This window comes from Centrocercus urophasianus, unplaced genomic scaffold (genome assembly GCF_019232065.1).
Source record: "Centrocercus urophasianus isolate 14NV4802_14NV808 unplaced genomic scaffold, USGS_Curo_1.0 seq_2, whole genome shotgun sequence".
Classification (NCBI taxonomy): domain Eukaryota; kingdom Metazoa; phylum Chordata; class Aves; order Galliformes; family Phasianidae; genus Centrocercus; species Centrocercus urophasianus.
Window position 1 is genome coordinate 8,340,401 of NW_024884755.1, and position 21,520 is coordinate 8,361,920.

General features: G+C 43.7%; 1 protein-coding gene and 1 long non-coding RNA gene across 4 annotated transcripts in view; one reads left to right on the plus strand and one right to left on the minus strand.

Moving 5' to 3' along the window:
- The first annotated feature begins 799 nt into the window (after positions 1-799).
- KCTD15 (potassium channel tetramerization domain containing 15) overlaps positions 800-21,520 on the plus strand; it is a 44,745-nt gene continuing 24,024 nt past the window's right edge. The window contains exons 1-3 of one of the 3 annotated variants that reach the window (XM_042821302.1): positions 800-1,302; positions 2,610-2,694; positions 6,885-7,060. In XM_042821302.1, coding sequence (XP_042677236.1) covers positions 2,683-2,694; positions 6,885-7,060 — 188 coding nt within the window. In that variant the 5' untranslated portion in view covers positions 800-1,302; positions 2,610-2,682. Of the gene's footprint in view, positions 1,303-2,486; positions 2,526-2,609; positions 2,695-6,884; positions 7,061-21,520 lie in introns of those variants that run through there. The other 2 variants (XM_042821301.1, XM_042821303.1) reach the window with 2 other exon arrangements.
- Positions 8,685-20,723, minus strand: LOC122161716. Its single transcript, XR_006169255.1, has 4 exons — positions 19,228-20,723; positions 14,961-15,153; positions 10,147-10,266; positions 8,685-8,885 (listed from the first exon to the last, which is right to left on the minus strand). It is a non-coding gene; the product is annotated as an uncharacterized LOC122161716 (long non-coding RNA).

The following is a 21,520-nucleotide window of genomic DNA, read 5'->3' on the forward strand; positions in this document are numbered from 1 at the left end:
ATTATCGTTTCTTTTCGCTTTTTCTTTTTTTCTTTTTTTTTTCTTTTTTTTTGGTGCGGAGGGGGGTTCCCGCCCCCTTCCCTTCGGGGCGTGCTGCGCGCCCGCGGAGCCGCCCGCGGAGCCCCGCGCCATCGCGCCGCACGCTCTAATTGAAATGGCGCTTTTGGCCGGGGGCGGGCTGCCAGGGCGCTCCGCAATAGCACAATGCATGTCGATAGACGTCATTTGGTTTTAATGGCCTACAGGAAATTTGGCGTTTACAATGCGAGACATTAGCAAGGGTGAAAGGGAGGGGGAGGCGGGCGGGCGGGCTGGAAATAATTGCGGCCCCCCCGCCGCCGAGACCCCCCGTCTGCACCCCGCCGGCGCTGGGGATGCGCCCGGGGGGGCCGCGGCGATTTTTTTTATTATTTATTTTTGAACTTGATGTAGTTTATCAACAAGTGCGGAGTGGGTGCTACCCTAATTGTAACGGAGGAGTCGGGAGATGTGAGAAACGTGCCCTGCGTTACTTATTTGGGAGCTGAAAATTTATGCCTAGTTGAAAACGCCTGGGGAAATATTACATCAGACCAAATGACAATGATTAAAATCAGCTTTTTCCCCCCCTTCCCCCTTTTCCTCCTTCTTCTTTTCAGTAAGCCCGCGGAAGGACGTGACAGCGGCCCGAGCCTCCCCGGCATCGACCCGTTACCGCCGGCGGGGCCGGGCCGGGCCGCGCAGCTCCGCGGGCGGCGTAGGGCTCCGCGGGCTGCGGTGCGGCGCCTCCCGGCCCCATCCATTTCCAAGGATCGTGTTTTGTTTTACGGGGGGTGGGGGTGTGAAATAAATCTGGGGACCTTCACTAAAAGCAGGGGAAAATATCCAATTTTCATCGCAAAATTAGCTAGGGCGAGAGCAAAGGGCTGAGCTAATTGTAGCCTAATCCTCTGCCCTGCAGGCGTTTGCAAAGCCTTGAGCAAGAATTCGCTTTTTTTCCTCCTCTTCTCCCTTCCCTCTGTTATTTAGAGACGGGATTATTGCCTTTCTTCTCATAACAGCCTCGGCAGTTTCATTTAAAGGCTTTTTTCCCCCTCACACACACACACATCCGCGCACACACAACATAAATAGAAAGAAGCGGCAAAAACAGAGAGGGGGAGAGCGAGCGAGCGAGGAGAGAGAAGCCTTAAAAATAATAATAATCACAGCAGGATCTGAGGAGCAAAGATAGTAATAAAGGCAAAAAAACTGAGCCCATCCACACACAAACCCAGAAGAGCCCAAAGCCGAGGGGGGCTCGCGGCTCATCCTGTGCTCAAGGTAAGGAACGCGGCAGCGGCTGTACCCGCGGCTGCCCGGGCCGGGCCGGAGCGTGCCGTGCCGTGCCGTGCTGAGCCGTGCATTGCATTGCGCTGCACCGCGCGGCACGCTCGCGCCTTCTCTCGCTCCTTTTTTTTTCTGTCTTTCTTTTTTTTTTTTTTTTTTTTGGAAAGTGCCTCTTCTTCAAACTAACTCGGCTCCCGGCTCCGGAGGAGAAGCGGCGGAGGAGTGTTTTTTTTTAAAGCTACAGCTCCCGCTTTGCTAGCGCCGTGTGTGTGCCTGTGCGTGTGTGTGCGTGCGTGTGTGTATGTTTTGTTTTGCTCCGCTCCAGCATGGGCAGCGCCGGCGGAGCCCCGCGGCCCGGGGCGCCCGCGCTGCCGCCCCGGCCCCGGCTCTGAAGACGGCCCGGCCCCGGCCCCGGCGCGGCGGAGGCAGCGCAGCCCGCTCCGCGCTCTCGCAGGGTACACGCGGAGCCGCGGGGGTCGGGCGGGCGGCGCGGGGTGCGCGGCCGGGGCGCGGGGGTGGCGGCGGGGCGGCTCGGCACAAAGGGAAGGCGGGCGACAATGGGAGCGCCGCGTATGGAAAGCACGGGCGGGCCGTGAATGAAACTCTGGCGCCAGTGAGAGTGGAAGGCTCGCGCTGGGGCAGACTTCAAACCACTCTAGGCTATAGTTTGCATTTCTGCTCCTGCATGCGATGTGGCACACTTCTGCAAAATTCATACATTAGCCTGGCTAACGCTCACCTCCATTGGCTGCACCGAAATTGGATGCGATCGGGGTTACGGGGTTCTTTTGCCCTCGCGTTCATCTAAGACATCTCCTTTCTTGTTATGAGGGAATAAGTAAAGGACGCCATGTTGTGCTTTTTTTTTTTTGGCTGATCGTTACCTTTGGGCACGCCGCGCGTTTCAGAGCAAAAGGCAGAAGTTGGGAGGGCGGCTGCGGCGCTCCGCGGTGGTTCCCCTGACCAGCAGCGGGGAGAGGCGTGGGGTGACGTGAAGCCGCATTGATAGAGCGGCGGCTGCCACAGCGGGCGGGGGTGGGGAGGGAGGGAGAAAGCCTCTGCCCTCCTTTTTTTTTTTTTTTTTTTTTTTTTTTTTTTTTTTTGCTTTTTTTGTGTGTGTGAGGAGAGCTCCGCAGGGAGCCCCCACTCCCCCTGCAAAAGTTTTGGGCACGATCCACTCTGTCACTCGGGACAGCGGTGCGTGAGGCAGCGCGGAGGTGTGTGCAAATGTTGACGGACTTTAAATTTTGGAGCCATCCAGTGCGAGGTTTCGAGTAACCCCATCCCTTCTTTGTCTCTAGGCTCGCTTCTCAGCGTAACCAATTGTCTCCGAGTGGCTCTGGAGGCAGACCCGAGCGGTCGCCGTGCGTGTTTATGGAGACAAAGGTAATGCCCGGCCCGGGGCTCTGCCCCCGGCTCCGCGGGGCCGCGGGGCTGGGGCCGCTCCCGCAGCTGCTCGGCCCGGAGTGCTGCGGCGGGGCCGCTCCGGCGGTGGGGCCGGGCCGCGGGCGGGCGCTGGCCTCCCCAGAGCCGGGCGGAGCGGAGCGGCCGCAGCGCCCGTCGGCGGGCGTCGGTCCTGCTGCGGGCGGGGCGCGGGGCGCGACCCGCGGGGCCCCGCAGGCGCCCGGGCGGAGCGAGCGGGGACTGGCGGCTCCTGGAACCTGCGGTGCTCATTTCACGTCTCGAATGTGCATGAAGGAATTAAACTGCACGAGTGAATAACAGCATTAGTTTCAATTAATTTTTATCCTGGCAACAATAAACTTTAGAAACAAAGCGCTTTTACATCCGCAATTAGTCTTGCTTCCCATCTGTAGTCTTTTTAAGTGCCTGCTCCTCGATTTTACTTTGTCCCTCCTTCAGAGCTGCCTCCTTTTCCGTTCTCCCCCCTTTTTGCTCGTTATCCCTTCCAGGCTGCCGCTTGCTTCTCCTGCAACCTTTCACCTTCCCTGTCCCTATCTGTCTGCTCTGCTCTCTGCAGTTTATTTCTACTGTATTTTCCCAACATCAGCAGCAGTATTGGTTACCATGGCCCCGGGCTATGTGCAGAGGTGGGAAAGCTTCATCCGCCCAAAAGTTCTTAGACTTTTGAAGTCTTTCTTTTAGTAGGATCTGAAATGTATCATCTAGAGTGTGTATTAAATGAACAGTATTCCTGAAGGCTTTAGAGCAAGAAAGGCAACACCCTGGAAAATTCTGCAGTCTTTCAGCATTCTCTGCCCTAGGGTTATAGCCCTGGGCACGGAGCTGAATGGAGCTCTTACAACTGCCTTCTGTTTACCTTTTATGGTTAAAATAACAGCTTAGCAAAGAAGCAACTTCATGGAGAAACGATTCAGTGAAATCATCTCAAGCTGTAGCAGCATAGCTAGTTTAATCACCCCTAGAGAGCTGAACAACTGTGAGCACAATGGGACACAAAATCATTTTGTGTGTAAATGAGCATGGCATTGTGATTATTTCACTTTGCATGGGCAAATAGTTTTTACAAGCAGTACTTATGCAGTTAGCTTAGAAAGGCAGAAAAAGATAAGCTGGCTCTGAAAGATCTTGGTGTGCAATGTTTGAAAAACTAAATATTCAGATAATTTGGGAATCGGGCTCTATTGATTTTGCCTTCAGCAGGTTCCCGTGTTACTTATTAGAGCAGGGTTATTGCCTGTGCCACTAGTTGGGATGCTGTATCCTGTTGCAGGCAACTAAAGAGCAAGGATTATTTTACATGGTTTAATAAATGAATTTAGTTAGTGTTCCTGCAGTACTCACCCTTAAGGTTTTAATTTTCACATCAGTATTAGAAAATACGTGCATAAAGACTCACTGGATAAATACATTTAGGATTTTGCTTTGTGCATAAAATAAGTGCATTATTCAGTGTGATGAATTTTATCTGCGTCTTACATTAAGGAGAGGAAGGAGTCATTAGAAATAGTGTTACAGTACCTTAAGAAATGAGAGTGCTTATTTCTTGGAGCACTAGAAGTGCTTTCAGTGTCCTTATGCTCAACAATTACGCCCCCTGATAATCTGCACATAGGAAATGACTGAAGTCCACAGCTCTCATAAACACGTTGGGTTCATTTTTAATACGAATCCTCTCCAAGCAAGGGAAAAGCCTGTGTTCTAATTCTCCCTCCTCCCCCAAAAAGCCGGTAGCATCCTCAGTAAGTATGAGAAGCCATAAAACTTTGAGAACTATTTTAGCTTTCCAGTGATTTTCTATAATTAAGTGTTTTTTCAACACATGCTCTAGCTGAGAGATGCCAAAAGCAGAGGATTGTTCAAAAGGTCCCTCCAGTGAATAGTATAAATTAAATATCTACTGTGTGAGTATGGATGGCCTCACTGAGAATCTCAGGCTTTTTACAGATCAAGGAATTTACTGGTATACTAACATTAAACAAAATCCTAAGATAGCAGCCGTGCTTAAATATGCACAAATAGATTCGGATCACTTGATCTTTAGCTATCTGTGCATATTTTAAAATTGAAGTCTGTGTTTCAAGACAAATGGTTAAATGCAAGACTCGTTTACAGAAGCCCTTTGATTTCATTTGGAAATTGTAACAAGGGGTGCAGATGAGCCCTAATTAGGCGCTTGTTTTGTGAAACTGCATGAGATGTGTTTCTAAGGCAGCTCTGTGCTGCACGAGGTCTGTACCTTTATCATTAGTGATAATAGTTAGGGTCTGAACAAAGACAGGGTTGACATTCAGCCTGTGTCTCCTGACCCTTTCATTTAAGTGAGGGAGCACAGACTGAACATGAGTTTGCAGTGCTCTTTGGTAAGAAAGAAAAATCTCTGTGTTGGCAGACAGATGAGGCACCCACAGACTGGTAAACAGAGCGCCAAAATCCTGCAGGTACTTACATACTAAGTTGCTTTTGAAAGTTAGTTCTTTTATTTATGCTATAGGACCTATTTACTAAAGCTTGCCCACAACAAGCTCTTGTGGGAAACAAGAAAGCAGCATCTTGAGTCATGAAAGGATTCAATCACTTTCCTTGAAGGTGGTGCTGTAGTAAAAATGTTAATGCCCAATTTCACATCGACTGACACAGAAGTCCTAGGACAGAGCTGGCATTTGCTTCGTGCTCAGTGCAGAGGTCCCTTCTGCCTCCGAAGAGGAAAGGATGTGGATTCACAATGGGGTGATGTATTGCTGTGCTTTAGATGCAGGAAATCCTTTGGAGCTAAACCTGATAAATGCAGTTAATGGAGACATTATGATGACTTTATGAAGCTGTCCGGATGTATTAAGATTTTTCAGCTCCTTTCTAATAGCTTAGATTTGGATTTTTACAGAGAATATTTCTAACTGCATGTTCATTGAGTGTCACAGCTAGGCTTCTCGTGCAAAATATTTGCTGCTAAGAGAAAGACGAGACCAGCTTTAGATTTCTAGGAAACATTATCAAAGTAACGTGGGAGAAATGGGAATTCACTTTGTAATGCTGTATTAAAGCGCTTCTTAGATGGAAGGGAGAGTCTGGGTGTTTGGTAGCATGCTTGCAAAACAAAATACCAAGAAAATTAGATTATATTCAGAAATATCTTCAGTTATAATGTTTTGCATATGTTGTTTTACCCATAAGGGGGAGAATGAATGGACATTTTCTAAAACTTACAGCAGATTGTTTTTGTTTGCCTTGTATGCTATCTGTACTGATTTAACCAAAATTAGCTCTGAGACACACGTTTCATGCAGAATAAGCCGTGCTTTTCGTACTGAAGAGAACCGAGGAATTTTCTCCTGCTTTGCTAATTCTTTCCATTTTTAAGACATTTAAGTGTTTTTTGCTTTGTCTATCAGCTGAAGATTCTTGACCCAATTCAGTAATTCTGCTAATTTTCAAACGTTTTTAGTGCAGTAGCCATTAGGTGGATGTTGAATTTGTAATTTCACTTGCCAGATTGCGTAGTGGTTTCTAACGCTTCTTGTCATGAAAACACAGGTCAATTTTTATATATATATATATCTTTCTGTTTTCACTGCTTCCAGGCATTGCATTCAGTTTGAAAGCTTATTAGTTCTTTGTATCTAATATTAAGGCTTAACTAAAAAGTATCCATTCGTTTTGCAATTATTGAAAATAAGACACAAAATTGATCTTAGTTTGATATGAAATTTACTACATGTATGAACTAAATGCCTTAAGTATTGAGGAAGTCACTAATTTAGAGGTGTCTTGTTACTGAGACAAACTTGCAAAACCCCCTGAATCCCAATTCACAAATTGGTTATTCGTTTGTCAGGGGATATTTCACATCTAACACATAAGCCCGCGACCTTTAATTAGAATTTTGCAGTTTGTTTTATGCCCCTTGAGGCTGACACCTTGAAATTTTTTTTTCTTGATTTCTTATGGCTAATAAGCATCTTTCCCTTCCCCTCTGGTACTTTAAAGAAAATGATGCAAATACACTTAATTACAGTGGTGGCAATAATTTGTTAGCTGAATATGTGATCAGGCAGATGCAAAAATGATCTGATTAGATCTGTGATCACACTGAAAATAAAGGTAACATACTGCTACATTTAAGAGAAACTGTTCTTTTTGTCCTCCGTTTCCAGGAGGGAAGAAGCATGTCCCGTCTGTCTCTAACACGGTCCCCAGTTTCTCCTCTGGCTGCTCAAGGAATTCCTCTCCCAGCTCAGCTCACCAAGTCGAACGCTCCTGTGCACATCGATGTAGGAGGACACATGTACACCAGCAGCCTGGCTACCCTGACCAAGTACCCAGACTCCAGGTAAGACTTCTGTATTTTCAGTCTCTCTGCCTCATTCCGTTCATTGCATGGAAATACTCGTGCACCTGTGTGGCATATTTTGGTGTGAAATACCATTTATTATATATTCACTTATGAATAATTCAGTTTCCAATTTATACGTTAACTTCACTGGTGTTGTATAGAAAAAATGCCTGTACAATTTATGTATTATTTAGAGAGCCTATTCATTTTCCCTCTCAGTGTCTTCAGCACTGTACTGCTACGTGTGAAGCACCTGTTGGTGTCCTGGATTATTTCCAACTATACCTAGCAACCTATTCCTTTCAGATTTAGGGGAAAAAAATACTTCTTTTTTCCCCTTTTGAGAGAATAAAACAGTTCAGTTATACTAGGACAGACAGATGCTTTTGTTGGCCAGCAGAAATCCTAAAGTCAGGCATAGCTCAGTGCCTCTGTGGCAGCAGTTATGTCCTGTGGGCAGTGGCCAGTATAGCAGCTCCACGCGCTTGCAGCCACACTTTGGATCCAGTTTTTATACTTTAGGGTAGTTGATCAGCACTGAAGATGTTGATGACAAGCCTGGCAAAAAGAATTTAGTTCTGGCCGTATTATCGCAGAGGGAACTCCAGATACATCAAACTATGAACTGAGGTGGCATGAAAATATTGTACGTGTAACACTGTCTCTTTGTTACTTGTCCAGGTCCCAGTCCTCTGGGTTACTGGGCACCACGATGTATGGGTCAGCCTGGGTAGCATCAGACCTGTAATGGTTCTGTGAAAGAGATCGCTGTTTTCAAGGTTAAAATATTTTCATTTTAGGAGTACCTGATTTTGATTTACAGTTATTGATCACTAAAATGATTCATCCTTTTGTCATTCTGACTGTTATGCTTCAGAAGGATAAATGCCTCATGTGTAACCACCAGAAGGTGTAGATGTGTAGCATCGAGGTGCCTGTCAGACTGCTTAAAGGAGACTATGGACTCAAAAGTAATCCAGAGCTCAGGCCAGCGAGTTATCAGAGATTTTGCTACCCACATGGCCAGTATTTCTGTAAAGAGAAGGACTTTTTTTTTTTTCTTTATTGACAACCACTGTAAAGCTCTAGATTTATTTGGGGATTTTTCCTTTTAAAGAACTAGCTTTTTGGCACAGAATTGGCAGGTTCTCAAGCAATAAATGTCATTTATGGAGATACCTTGATATGCTTCTGATGTCATAAAGCTGGACTTGCGTTCTCATGCCAAGGAGAGATACTTGCTACATTGTCTATGGGAAAGAAACAATTATTAAAATACCTGTATCCTATGGTTAGGCTGAAACCATATATATATATTTTTTTTTCAGAACAGTTGCTGTTTAATGTTTGTGTGGTACTTTAATCATAGAGAAGTCTGGTGGGGAGAGATTTATAACAGAGGAGCAGACAATTGCTTCATAGTAGAAAAATACAGAGAAGATTCAGTAGTTGTGATGGAATAGCACATCTGTTTCTGCTTTTTAAAATATCACTGCTGACGCTATTTTTAAAATGTGCCTCATATCAGACTTGCTTAATAAAAAAATGTACATAAATTCACATATTTTATATAAAGAGAACAGAGTAGTGATTTAAAATCTTTTTCCTGTTTGCGAAGATACCAAAAGCATATTCCATAAGGTTCTGTAGTTCTATTAAGTTAAAAATACAAAACTGTGACTGACCAGAGCTCTTGTGCTGCCAGATGTTTTGCTGTGTACTGTATGTTGTTTGCATTGCAGTATTATCTCATAAGGCTTGAATGCTTTTTCAGCTGCTCAAACTTCAGTTCTTACAGGAGTAAGAGCTTGAAGAGCTAGATCTGAAAATCAGAAGGATTACATAGTAGCCGTGTATATTTTTACAGCAAAACATAACCCCTTACCACCACCTATGTAGATTGCATTGCTACATGTGTTATGGATGGCGGGTTCACTTTAAGTTTCAAATCAAATCTTAGTTGTTGTGGGTTTTTTTTTTCTTTTCTTCTTCATAATTTGGCTTTTTGCAGCAGTGCACTGTAGACTTGATTGGTTGCCCCACTGAGCCTGTCCTACTCTCATTCCCAGTTAAATCAAAATAAAACTTGCAGTTATTTCAGTGGGGATGATGGGAGCTCCTGATGGTGCTTTGCTGCTTGTGTGTGATTCTTCCACAAGGCACAGATTTCCATTGCAGTGCTCTGGATGAGAGAGGCATCTCTTGCAGATGCAAGAAGAAGGAGATAGCTTTTCTGGGTGAGACATCTGGAAAGAATGCCAGAGCACTATTAAATTATGCTCACATGATGATGTGCATGGCCACATATAGAGGCATAGCCATACTCATCCACATGCAGAGTTTCCTGGATTATTTTGGACAGCATATTAAACTGTCCAAAATATGCTGTCCAAATGAATTTATAAGCATGAATTTATGAGCTTCAAATCCAAGAAATTAAACAAATTTCTAGCTTCTGTTTCAGGGAAAGATGTAAGCATATGCTGAAATGCATTGTTAAATCTTAGCTTGTGTCACATAAAATATAATTTGCACTCACTAAAAGTGAAAGCTGTGGGAATAACCTTCCTGTTCATGTTACAACCTCTATCTCTTTTTCTGTGTTCCAAAATCCCAAATAGACTTTTAGCTTGTAATTTATACAGCACATGCACATTTAAGGACATGTGTATAAACATGATCGTACACAGAGACATCACTTGCTAATGGGAAACGGAAAACAATCACTGAATCATGTTTATCTTTCAATAGTATTTGAAGGAGGCCCAATCCTGTTAGGTCCTAAATGAACTCAGTTTGTGTTGACTTCAGCGGGAGGGAAGAGCTCTCAGCAGCTTGCCAGATCAGGCCCAGCAGGAGCAAGTATAGGTATGACCAGTTCCTGCCTATACCTGCTCTCCAGTCACCCCTCTGGTATGACATAAATTATACCTGACAGCAGGCAGCGTGATACATTTCTTATTGTAATTTGTTAGGATTGACTGTGCTCAGCCCACTCGCTTGCTTTACTTGTCTGATCCCAAGTTATGTGGTTAGCCCTAATTCATGGAAACAAAGGACCTGATTCTGGGAGTCTTACTCACGTGAGGGAAATAGCTGGCAATGTAAAGTTGGAGAACTAATTTTGCATTTCAGTGATCCCAGAGTTGTTTTGGAGAAACTTTGATGAAGTCTTTGATGGTGTTCATACTACAGTGCAGCTGCTGGGAGAAGAGAATTTGTCCATTGATTAGATTTGCATAAGCAAAGGGAGCCAGATTAGGCATTAAATGTGGCAGATGCCCTCTTTCCAGTGAATTTTTATGGGCTACATAACTTCTCCAAAGAAGAGAACACTGGAGCAGCACGCAACTGTTGTGGCAAAAGGGAAGGGTTAAACAGCCACTGCCAAGGACAGTTTCTAAACTAGACATGCTCACCTTAGTCTTTACTCTTACAAGTTTTCCCAGTTGGCTTTTTAAATGAAACACCTTATAAATAAGTAAACTGGATTTTCAAAGGGTGAAAGGCAAGGGAAAAAAGAAACAAGCAAAAGATACTGTGAGCAGAAACAACATAAACACAGCATAATAGTCACAGAGAGGATCTCAGAAGTAGTAGTATTAATCCCTCTACTTATAACTAGTTGAAGCTGCTATTCTTGTATACCTGAAATTGCCATTCAAGTTAACAAGTTTTGGGGGATTCATGGAGGCTGGCACTGACTTACTGCATCTAAGGCTCACTTTCTCTAACTTAGTTTTAGTAAGTTTTCTCACAAAAACTGCCAACTCTGATAGTTGTGAGCTACAGGTGTGTAAAGCAAAGAAAAAAAATATGTTGAATACTCTTACTGTCAATATCTTATTTCTAAAGTAACCAGCTGAACAGACCAATTATTCAACTTTGAGAGCATTTCCTCTAGAAATTCCATTCATGTTTTCACCCACAGGACCTCTAAAAGCAACCCCTTCACACGTTGACACTTGAATATGGATTTATATGACAGATTATAAGGGAATTCTGTAAAGACTTTAGCACATCTATAAAGTGAGCTGCAAATTGTATTTATTCAAGGGAATGTGGTAGCTCTTAAAAAACAAAAATAAAAAACAACCAGAAATCCAAGCTTTTAATGTGCAAAGTCGAATACCCAAAGATGCTGCCAAATCATCCAGTCTTGCTCCCACTGAGTTCAGTGACAGATATCTCATCAACTTTAAGTGGAAAAGAACTAAAAGTTCTAAATCCCCTTATACCACAGCAAGCACACACTTTGCCATTTCGGTGAAAATTTTGATATGATTTTTAAGTTGTTAGAAAGCAGAATGACATTTTTTTTCATTAGAAAAAATGAAAAACAGGCCTGTTCTTTTTACAGCCCTGTTTAACATTTATCTCAGAGAATTGCTGTGAGCTCCCTGTGAATTGTTCAGCTATAAAGGGTAAACATATTTACTTTACATTCTTGGTTAATTAGTATTTGTTGTCTAACCCTCTGTTAAAGATAAATATGTTATTTTGTGAAGCAAGGTTATAAGAGGTCTCACTTCCAGGAGCGTTGCTCATGTGCGAGAAGTGAGCAGACATCCTTATAATTGAGGCAGAGGTTCCCTGGTGGGAGCAGTGTGGTCACACAGACCCAGAGGAGCTTCCCCAACACCGCTTGGCAGAACAAGGTGGCTGGGACCTGCTGGACTGGACCTGCCTGCCTTCAGCCTTTACTCTGTCTGGTTAACCGAGAACACCCACCTTTTTTAAAGTTTTCTTACCTCTTTAGGAAAGCAAAACTTGTTGGCTCTGTGGCCCAAGGCAGTGCTGGTGCTAACAGTGCATGCCCTGACCTTGAGGCACCTTGGCTTCTGGAGATGGCGTCCACCCATCTGGAGGCTCTGCCCTCCAGAGAAAACCAGCACAGGCTTTTCTTAACAGTTTCAGAAAGCAGTGATATGACTGTAGGTTTTAAGAGGCATGGTATAATTTTCCTGTTTTCTCTGCCTTATTTTCCTCTGAACACACGATCTTTTGGAGGGAATTTACAAAAGAGCCCCCTAAAGTTTCGGACTTTTTCTTGTCAAAGCAAACTCTATTCTTTTATAAAGCCACATTTGGACAAGCTCTCCTAGCAAGCATGTTCTTCTGAGCCCAGCTGCACAGTAAGTCATCTAGATTCCCCTGTTGCTGGAACTCAGCAGCAACACCCAAGATCTTTTCTTCTCCCCACCTCTCTGCAGTCACACCAGGCTGGACTGAATTCCAGGCCAACATTCTTCTCCAAGTTTCAAGACTCACCTGTTGTAGCTGCCAGACCATGACTGCTGACATCGTATAGCCAGATACAGATTAACTCAAACACATCCAATACTGAGATTGTCAAAACAGATTTTCCACTTCACCCTTTACAACTAAAAACTTCCTGCTCTTCTTGGGAGAGAGCAGGGAAATTAATTCGGATGTATTCAGTGTGCATAATTCTCCAGATTTAGCACACGTAAGAGCACGTAGGATCAGTCCAGTGTTACCACCATTGACTTGTTAACTCCTCATCAGATCTGTGGAGTCCTGATGTTATTACAAGAGAACAATGCCAATTATCAGATCCTGTCATTCACCACATACTGGCAGAAGGGTGTAAATCAGTTCTTAAACAAATCCTCCGCTTTGGCCAGGAAGTTAAGACCAAATTTATTCATAACCAGAGGCTGATTGTGGCCTCTAAAACACAGTGCATTTGTGGTCAGGGTTGCAATTTGGAGCAGAAAACTGCCAGCTCTCCTGGGTCCACTCGCTCTCTTTTGACCCTGTATAATTGTTAGCATCAATACTAACCTAGGGGTTTCCAAAACCTCTCAATTCCAATTCCATACCATGCTGACCACAGCTCACTCACTCAGTGTGTGTGTATGGCATGTTGTCCCTCTTCAGTATCTCTGCAGACCTGCTTAGTGATGCTGTTTTAGCACAACGTGTGCCTGCCATGGCACATTATACGAGCAGTAAAGTACTGCTCTTCCCAGTGAAGTCGTCTGTGGGGTGGCACGAGGCTCAGGCATAACCAGGCTAAAAGGCACAGTCTATTACCCAAAAGGCAAAGTTTCTGAATTGGTGCCTACAGCCCACATTCAGGCAAAGCTCTACAAAACACACCTGCATGTGAGCTGCAGCACAAAGCTCATTAATTTTAATGGATATTGTGAACTTGAAGCATACATGGACTTTAAAGGAAAACACTTGAAGAGGTAGGATTGTTTTCCCGTGCTACTGATGCTCAGAGCTGCAGAGCCGAGGTATGGCACCAGCACGGTGGTTGTGGTGCACTGGCACTGGAGTGCTGAGCTTGCCAGGGGCCCCCCAGCTCTGCTGCAGAAGACAGCAAGGAAAGGAATATAAAAGCAGAAGTTTCAGTTATGCACAAAGCCTTTTCTGAATTAACATAAGAATTTTCATTGACATTAAAATCATTTTCTGTTACATTTAATGCACCTGTAATTAACAGAAAAATCTTTAGAGTTTTTCTCATTTGGTTGCTGACTGAGCAGGTCTTTGGTTTCCAAGGGAATTCTGACCAGCAGAACAGTTAATGGGAAGAAAAAATCCTCAAAAAACCCTTTCTGTATCCCACCCTTCTTTCCCCCCCCAGCTTGCATCTAAACCTGTGAGTGCTGTGCTCACCTGAGTGGAAGCTGGAATCAGCAATGAACTCTTATTTCTAGATTGCTGAACCAAGTAATGGAAAAGGAACCAGGCATTCCCTGATTGCACAGCAAACATTGCTGTTTTGTAAAGGTGCTGTGTGGCTGCAGCCACCTGAGTCCATGCAGCTCTCTGGGAAGCGTGAGAAGTTACGGGCAGGATGGGAGCTGCTTCCAGGACCCAGCCAGCAAAACTCCTGGGTAGCACGGAGGTCAGAGTATGGCAGGCAGAGGTAGAAAACCCTTTGTTCTCCTGGCTGGACTCGTTGGAGCCGATGTGGCAGCCGCCTCAACAGCGCCAGGCCTGAAAGGAGCAGGGCATTGCGTGGCTAAAGGAGGTGCACTGGATGTGGCCTCCATGGAATAAAAATCTGCAACAGGGAAGTAATTACAGCTGGGGATAATGACTTAGATACCCTGTCTCTACATTCTATTAGAGGGAAAAATCCTAGAATCAAAGTCTGCTTTGAGAAACTGAGCAGAGCTCATGGAAATAATACACAAAAACAGATCTGCCTGTGTTAACTAAGGATGCTGCTGCATTTCTGCAGTGGTGGTGGCTTTGGTGGTAAAGGAGAACAAGCCCTCTAACGTAACTGTTCAGTCCAGTGACTGTGAGAGATGGGAGCGAAGGAATTTGTATGGAAACTGATTCTTCAGACCTGTCTGTGTCCATCTCTCCAGGATCTCTGACTAACTGGCATGTAGGGAGCCACAACAGAGCTGAGCTGTCTGCTGTGATAAAAGTGTTTACTCCTTACTGGACTTCATAAATGCTGCCTTGCCCAGCACAGCTGCTGCCCAGGGACTGCCTGCAGGCTCTGGAGAGGGAAGCACAGCTTATCCTTCGGGAACACAAATCTTAGTGTAATTGGGTGCAGAGATTGGGACCTGTCAATGAATGAATTATTGGTATGTTTACTTGGAATATTTGATGAAATGTATGAGAGAATGTTACACAGCTAGTCTCTGATGAACACTTTCCAAAATTATTATTTCTCTGTATACGTATATATATTACAGCCTGAGCTGTGGAGTTCTAGGCACAAATAGGTATTATAGCATGTAGAAAGGGAAGGATTGTGCTACTGTTGGAGAGGACAAGATAGCAAACCGCACTCATCCGCCTGACAGAAATAAAATTATGGCTGTGTTGCTAAGCCCAGCACAGGCTGCTCAAAAAGCCTGAAATTGAGAAAATTCCACATTCCTGATCTAGATATTACCTTGTTTGGCTTGGCTAGTCAAAAGGGAAGAGAAAGGAGGTGTCCTCTATGCAATCTGTCCATCCAGGCTATGGCCAAAGGGATGTCACTTGTGGCCTTTGAGAGCGGCTCAGGCCTGCTGGGCTGTGTCTCTCCAATATCTTCGGTGCAAACTCAGATGACCATGTCTTGTTTTCTGCTCTTCTCTGTTCTCCTGCAACAATAACTGGGCTGAGTTTAGCCCATTAGAATTTCCCTCCTTCCTGTTTACAATGGGTTAAAAATCAGTCTGTTTAAAAATCAGTCAGTTAAAACTCACACATAGAGCCCAGAAGACAGGGAGACCAGTAATTCAGCATTTTCTTGCTTTAGCGCTAGCAGTTTCTGAGGTTAGTTGGTTAAGTCCTTTGTCATTTTTCTAATTCCTTCTTTTGCTTACCACTCACCTCTCACCTGCCAGGGTACTTCAGTGCCAGCAGCACAATTTAAGTATTTTTCAGCAGTTGTTTTCAGGGCACTAACATGAAACATGAAAAGCATCAGCATTAGCAGCACGGTTTGAGAAACAGCTCCCATAAGATGCTATGGAAGTAACCTGTCTCCTCCTTTTATGTGCTGCTAATGGAGGCTGCTTTTCTGCTGGTGAACACAGTGCAAAGTACTGCACCTTTGCCCAGTTTCATAGTTGTAGCAACTTCACACTTAAAACAAAGGGGAATCCCCTCTATTGATGGTTGGTTTTTTTTTTTGTTTGTTTTGTTTTGTTTTTTTTTGTGTGTGTGTGTGTGCTGTGCACCCAGTAGACACAACACATGGAGAGGACTTACGTTAAGATGTGGGTTCGGTAACTTTGTCTTGGAAATCATGTCCTGAGGTCACAGCAAACCACTGCACCAGCAAAGCAAAAGAGATGTTACCTCTTCATATTTGGTCTTTGAGTACACATCACTGGTGTTTGTCTTGTGATTTATAAACTTTTGCTTTATAATGACTCTGCAATGGCAAGTAGACCTGGTCTCCTTAGGGGGATATTTCATGAACTACTTAGGAAGTTTATAAAAAAGAGTCCCTAGATTATGAAGCAAGGGGTATCTGTTTTGTAAGGAACATGTTACGAAATGAATTTGTCTTTAGGCCTAATTTAATTATTTTAATGATCCCACTGGTGGTTGTTGTAGGTGTCGTTCTGTGTATATATTGTGACCTACATGCTTGTGATCATTTATGAAATCTAAGATTTAAAAATACATTGGGCCTTATTAATTCATTGCCTTCTATCACTGAAGTAAATTGAGGTAGTTTGGATATTAGTACACGGGGCCAAATCTGTCTTCCAGTGAAGACAATGAGAGTTTTACTGTAAGCATAAATGGAAACAAAATAAGTCCTGTTCTTTTAGAAAAGTGCCCCAGATAATCCCTGGTGTAACTGTTCACTGCTGTGGAGTGATGCCAGGAAAGCATATTGATGTGAAGACAGGAACTTGTCAAAAACATCTGAAGGTGTAAAATCAACAGGCAGGTGAGCACAGAAGAGTCCTACCCTTACAGGTAGGTGCATGTGCCTTTCCTGGCCAGGTGGCCTTCAAAAAAAGACTTCATTGGCTTTGAAGGAGATACTCCAAATTCGTACCCGTAAAATTGAAAATAGAATTAATCTATTAATGGGCTAATAAAGTCTTTAAGAACAAACTGCATATTTAAATAGAAGAAATATGTAGGCATGCAAGCACAGGATTCAATTCTGAAAGCACAGAGGAGGCTAGATCTCTCAAGCACAGTGACAACGTGATGCGGACCATGCTAGGCTATAGCTAACACAGGTTGTGCCCTAAACTGCTGTTAGCTACATCAGTTCCGCCAAGTTTCTTTGTTACATGAATGTAACAAATAGATTAATATGCTTAGTCCTTGCAGCACAACGGCTTGCTCCATTGTGCTATTCTGACATCAAATGAATATTCTGCTGAGTGAGAACGGGTAAGTATTGCCACTCTCATCCCCGCTATAACTGCATTGATAAAGTGATACCCAGGATGGTGGCTCTCCTAACATGATTTTGCAGCTGGGAGAAGCTGCAGAGTTAGAAATAAGCTCCAGAGTTATAAACTCATATCTCCATGCTATATCCACCAAGTTACCTACTCTTCTAACTCATCTGCTGTGATTAGCATGCATTTTATTTTCTAGTACTTAAAAATAATTTGCAGGCAAATTTTAAGAGATTTTGTACTTTGGTATTTTTGTTGTTGATGTTTTCACCTGATCTGCTCTTGCTTGAATCTGTGCTAGGAGGGCTGGCTTTTAGCTTAGCATGCGTGCACTTACTGCATTCCTCATTGATACAATCCCTGTGATGACTGCCTGCCTGCCAGAGCTGGGCACCAGACAAACAGGCTAAGCAGAGGTATTCCAGTGTTCATATGTACTGTATTGATTTCACTCTACTGTAGCATGGTATGAGTTCAAAGGCTAAAATTCCTGCTTTTTTATCTGCTGAGGACCACAAAAAGCAATACCTGAAAGGAATCCTGCACGTGGATGCTGGGAAGCTATTATGCAGCACTTGCAACGTTACTCTTGGTCAGACTCAGAAAGGATCAGTTGGCAAGCACTGGAAACTGAGATTTTCACCGTAAAGCTGAAACGCTGAAGGAATCCCAGTCCAAAGGGCAGGCTGCCGTTACGCCTCTGTCCTAATGGAGAGCAGATGCTACCAGTGCTGCAGGTAATCCGTTTAGATCTGGTAGAAGCTTTTGCAGCAGCAAATCTCTCTCGTGAGAAAGCAGACAATGAAAAACAGGGACCCTTCTTTTAACATTGGTGTCATACTGTGTTGATGGTGTTATGCCAATGACTTGTATGGGTATGATTACATCAGAGGCTGCAGATTTGGCATTTGGGGAACGTGGTATGCCTTCAGGGAGATCACTGCCTAAATTCTGCCATTGCAAAACTTACATATAATTTCACGGACAAACTTGGGTAGTTGAACTCCACGGGAATCAGTAGATGACAGTAGAAAGAAACTTGGTCCTCCACTTGTGTTGGGGTTGTCTGGGAGGGAATGAGGGCTGAACTTGGGCCAGAAGTACTTACCACTGCTTTTGAAAGAGGAATAAATTCAGTGATGGCTTTTTTTTTTTTTTTTTTTTTTCCCCTCCAATTAAAAAGATGGATTTGTTGCCAGCTGTAAACATTTCCTCTTCTGTTCACATCCAGTTATATTCTGTTTGCAGATGCAAGGGTTAAAGTGGGAGCTGCCTTCTGTTTTCATTTAAGTCAAAGGATGTTTCGGCCTTGACTTCACTGGGACCAGAATCAAACCCATGACCATAGTATTGTATTTAAGAATGAATCTCTCTCAGTCACATAAAAAAGCCAGGTTCGACTTTCAGCACCTCATCATAATCCAACAGTTAACAGTTTTCCTATTACTTTCAAGTTTTCCCCAAGCTTAAGCCCAGAGCATCCTCTGTGCAGCAGGTATATTGATTGCCATCTCCCTCTGGGGTGCCGTTTCCGCCTCTGCAATAAGGCCCCCCACTCTTTTCTTCCAGAATGTGGCTGGGGAGCCTGGTTCTCCCACTTCATGTATCTGTGCATCAGTGTTTCTCTTTATCTGCTCTTTCCCTGCTGCTGGAACAAAAAACTTAGTGAAAATCGCACTCTGATTCTGCCTTTCACCTACCAACTGCTCAGACACACCAGCAAAAAAACTGTTGCCCAAGTCTTCCAACTTGCAACATACAGATGTAAGGTCTTTGTTGGTTGTTTTCCCTTCGAAATAACTTTAACAAATTATTATTGACATGCTCAGTTTCTCTAAGGGAGCCAGGAAAAATACACTGAATACAGCATAATTAAATGCAAAAATAAGCAGGAGCATAATTCAAGCATTGTTTTAAGTGTGACAACAAAAACATGGATAGAAAAAACTGGATACAACTTCCAAATCACTTGCTTACAGAGAATTGCAAACAGCTGTGGCCTTGGGCGTGCCCATAACTGCCCCTGGTGTTTTTGTGCCAGAGCAGTGGTGTGAGCTGCATGAGGTATTCAGCAGTGTGGTGCTGGGACTGTGCAAAATAAGTGTAGCTTATTCACCAGAGAACAAAAAGATGGGGTGCAGGAAAACCAAATGGAGGATGAATGTAAGATAAGCTCTTTTTTCCATATTATAATTCTCAGCAAGAGAAGAGTTACCAGTTTCACAAATTGGCATGCCAGCCAATTGCCAGTATTACCACACGGCCTGAGTTGTAAGCAGAAAGTTAAATTATCCGTACCCAGAGTCGCTGGTATCATTCTTGTTCATGTCAGTGGAGAGCATCCTGATGTAGTGGAAGGCAGTGGAGCTCCTGGCAGGCTGTGCCCAGCGACTTTTTTCTGCTGGCCTGGAAAGAAAGAAAACAGTAATAGGAAAAAATTGCTCAGCTTTCACATGCTTGTGCTCAGAAGTGCAGGGATATGGCTTGCACAGATGAAATATTGTAGCAGTTTGCATGAGCAGTGGGCACCAAAGTGTGTTAGCTGTCACTATTTGCATTTTATAAAGGTGGTGCAGACTATGAGCGCCTGCTCCCCTTACTCCCACTGTGGGCTGAAATGTGCTGGTTTCACAGCACCCACACACACAAAGGATGAGGAAGGTCAGAATTGCACCCTGAAAAGTGGCTGAGTTACATCTAGAATTTTTCCTTTCTTCACTGAGACCCATTGAGAGTTTCTCTGTTGACTTCAATGAGCAAGGATTTAGGCCATTTACATTAAAATAAAACCAGTATCTGCATGTTTGCCAACCTCCCCACATGTTGTACAAGGTTGATGTTAGTGGCTGCAAAGTCCAGACATACTCAGATTTGAAAATCTTTGTAAAAGTGTGGTTGGCTCCCACTTGAAGTTACAGCAAGTAAGAAGAAAGAGGTGTGACAGGCAACCCTTTATTCATCAGGTCCCTCATAGTACTATGACTTAGGGGTGTTTAAAGGAATAGCAAGAAAAGGCTTGTATAGGCAAGCATGTTTTATTTGAATTGTGCATCTTCTCAGGTATTAACTTAATTCTGTTGAGTGCCCACAACTCCCACAGAGTTTGAACTGAAATGCAGTTCTTGCAGGATTGGGACCTTTGGGAAACTAGAAAGCATTAAGATGCTAGCTTGGGAGTTTGTTTGAAATCAAAGAATTTTTGTTCCTGCTCTGATTTTCATGGCCAAAATTTACTGTAAATTCTCTACTGAGAAAACATGAAAGGCCAAGAACTCTCACAGGGCTCAGATAAGAGCAGCGGCAACAATGTTATAATTCACATAGGATACTTGTAGTGATATAAATTTTTATTAGTATTTTTAATCTTCGCTAATCATTTGGATAGAAATTCAGTTAGAATGAACTGAAAGAAAAGGAAAAGTAACCAGAACTTCATACTGAAAAAAGTGCTAGCACTGGAAGAAAATCAGCCTGATTTTCTTAACTAATGTACTTATTTAACTCAAATGCTAGTCCACAGTTTAAAATGAGATTAATTCCTAGATGCACAGACATTACCTATAGTGTATGAACTCCTGGGCACTTACCTGGACTTTGGCGTATTTCACCGAAGAACAAAAAGCTTAGCTCCTACCTGCAATGCATTTTGTATTTTGAGGGTTCATATCATAGTTTAATATCATTTGGTTGCATCTGTTAGAATGATGCAGTCAGCCAGAATGTGTCCCTTGTGCTCTTCTCAGCCACTGCGGCCTGCGGGGCCCAGGGCGGCAGAGCCAGCCTGGCAGACCACAGCAATGCGTGGGGCTGCACTGCTGTTAGCACAGCCAGCCCAGCCACCCTCCCAGGGATGGCACCCACTTTGGTACATTGGGTTTGTGCCACCTGCATTATTCCGAACCGAATTAGTGGCTTCTGCCCATGTCCCAGGGAGCTTTATGCCAAGGGCTCAGGGGTGATGAGGATGGGCTGAGTTCCAGTCGCAGCAGGACCTCACAGTTTGCACCAATAAGGCAGGCAGCCTCCTGGGTGTGACCAGCAAAATGGTGCACAGCAGAGGCTGTAGGGGATAAATGCAAATGGTAAGTTTAATGGTAGGCTGTATCTCACGTTCTCTGTTACAAAAGATTAAAAAGACCAGCGGAGCAGTGTCAGTAGCACACAGGGAAGTTTTACAGAGAAATGCAAATTCTACCTGTATTTGAAAGTTACATTTTTTTCTTGTTAAGCACAGCAAATGCATTTCACGACTGACGACTGAAATGAATGTGTCAGAGTTATGATGTGTTGGTAGGATGAGTGCCGTTCTGTCTGTATGTGTCTCTACTTATCCAGCTTATAAATGTGGTTATATGCTGAGCAGAATGAAAGAATTCGTAATACAGCAATTAACATACTAGAAACTGTTTGTTTAGTAAAGTCTTTTTATAGCTGTTAAAATAACACACTAAAATATACAAATGCTAGTTTAATAAGGCAAAATAAAATCATTAGCCTGACTTAGGGCTGGATTCTGCCACCATTACTCATGGCTAAGCAGTGCTTTACTCAAGAACTGTTTACAGGAGATGGGTGGCAGAAGCAGGCCCTC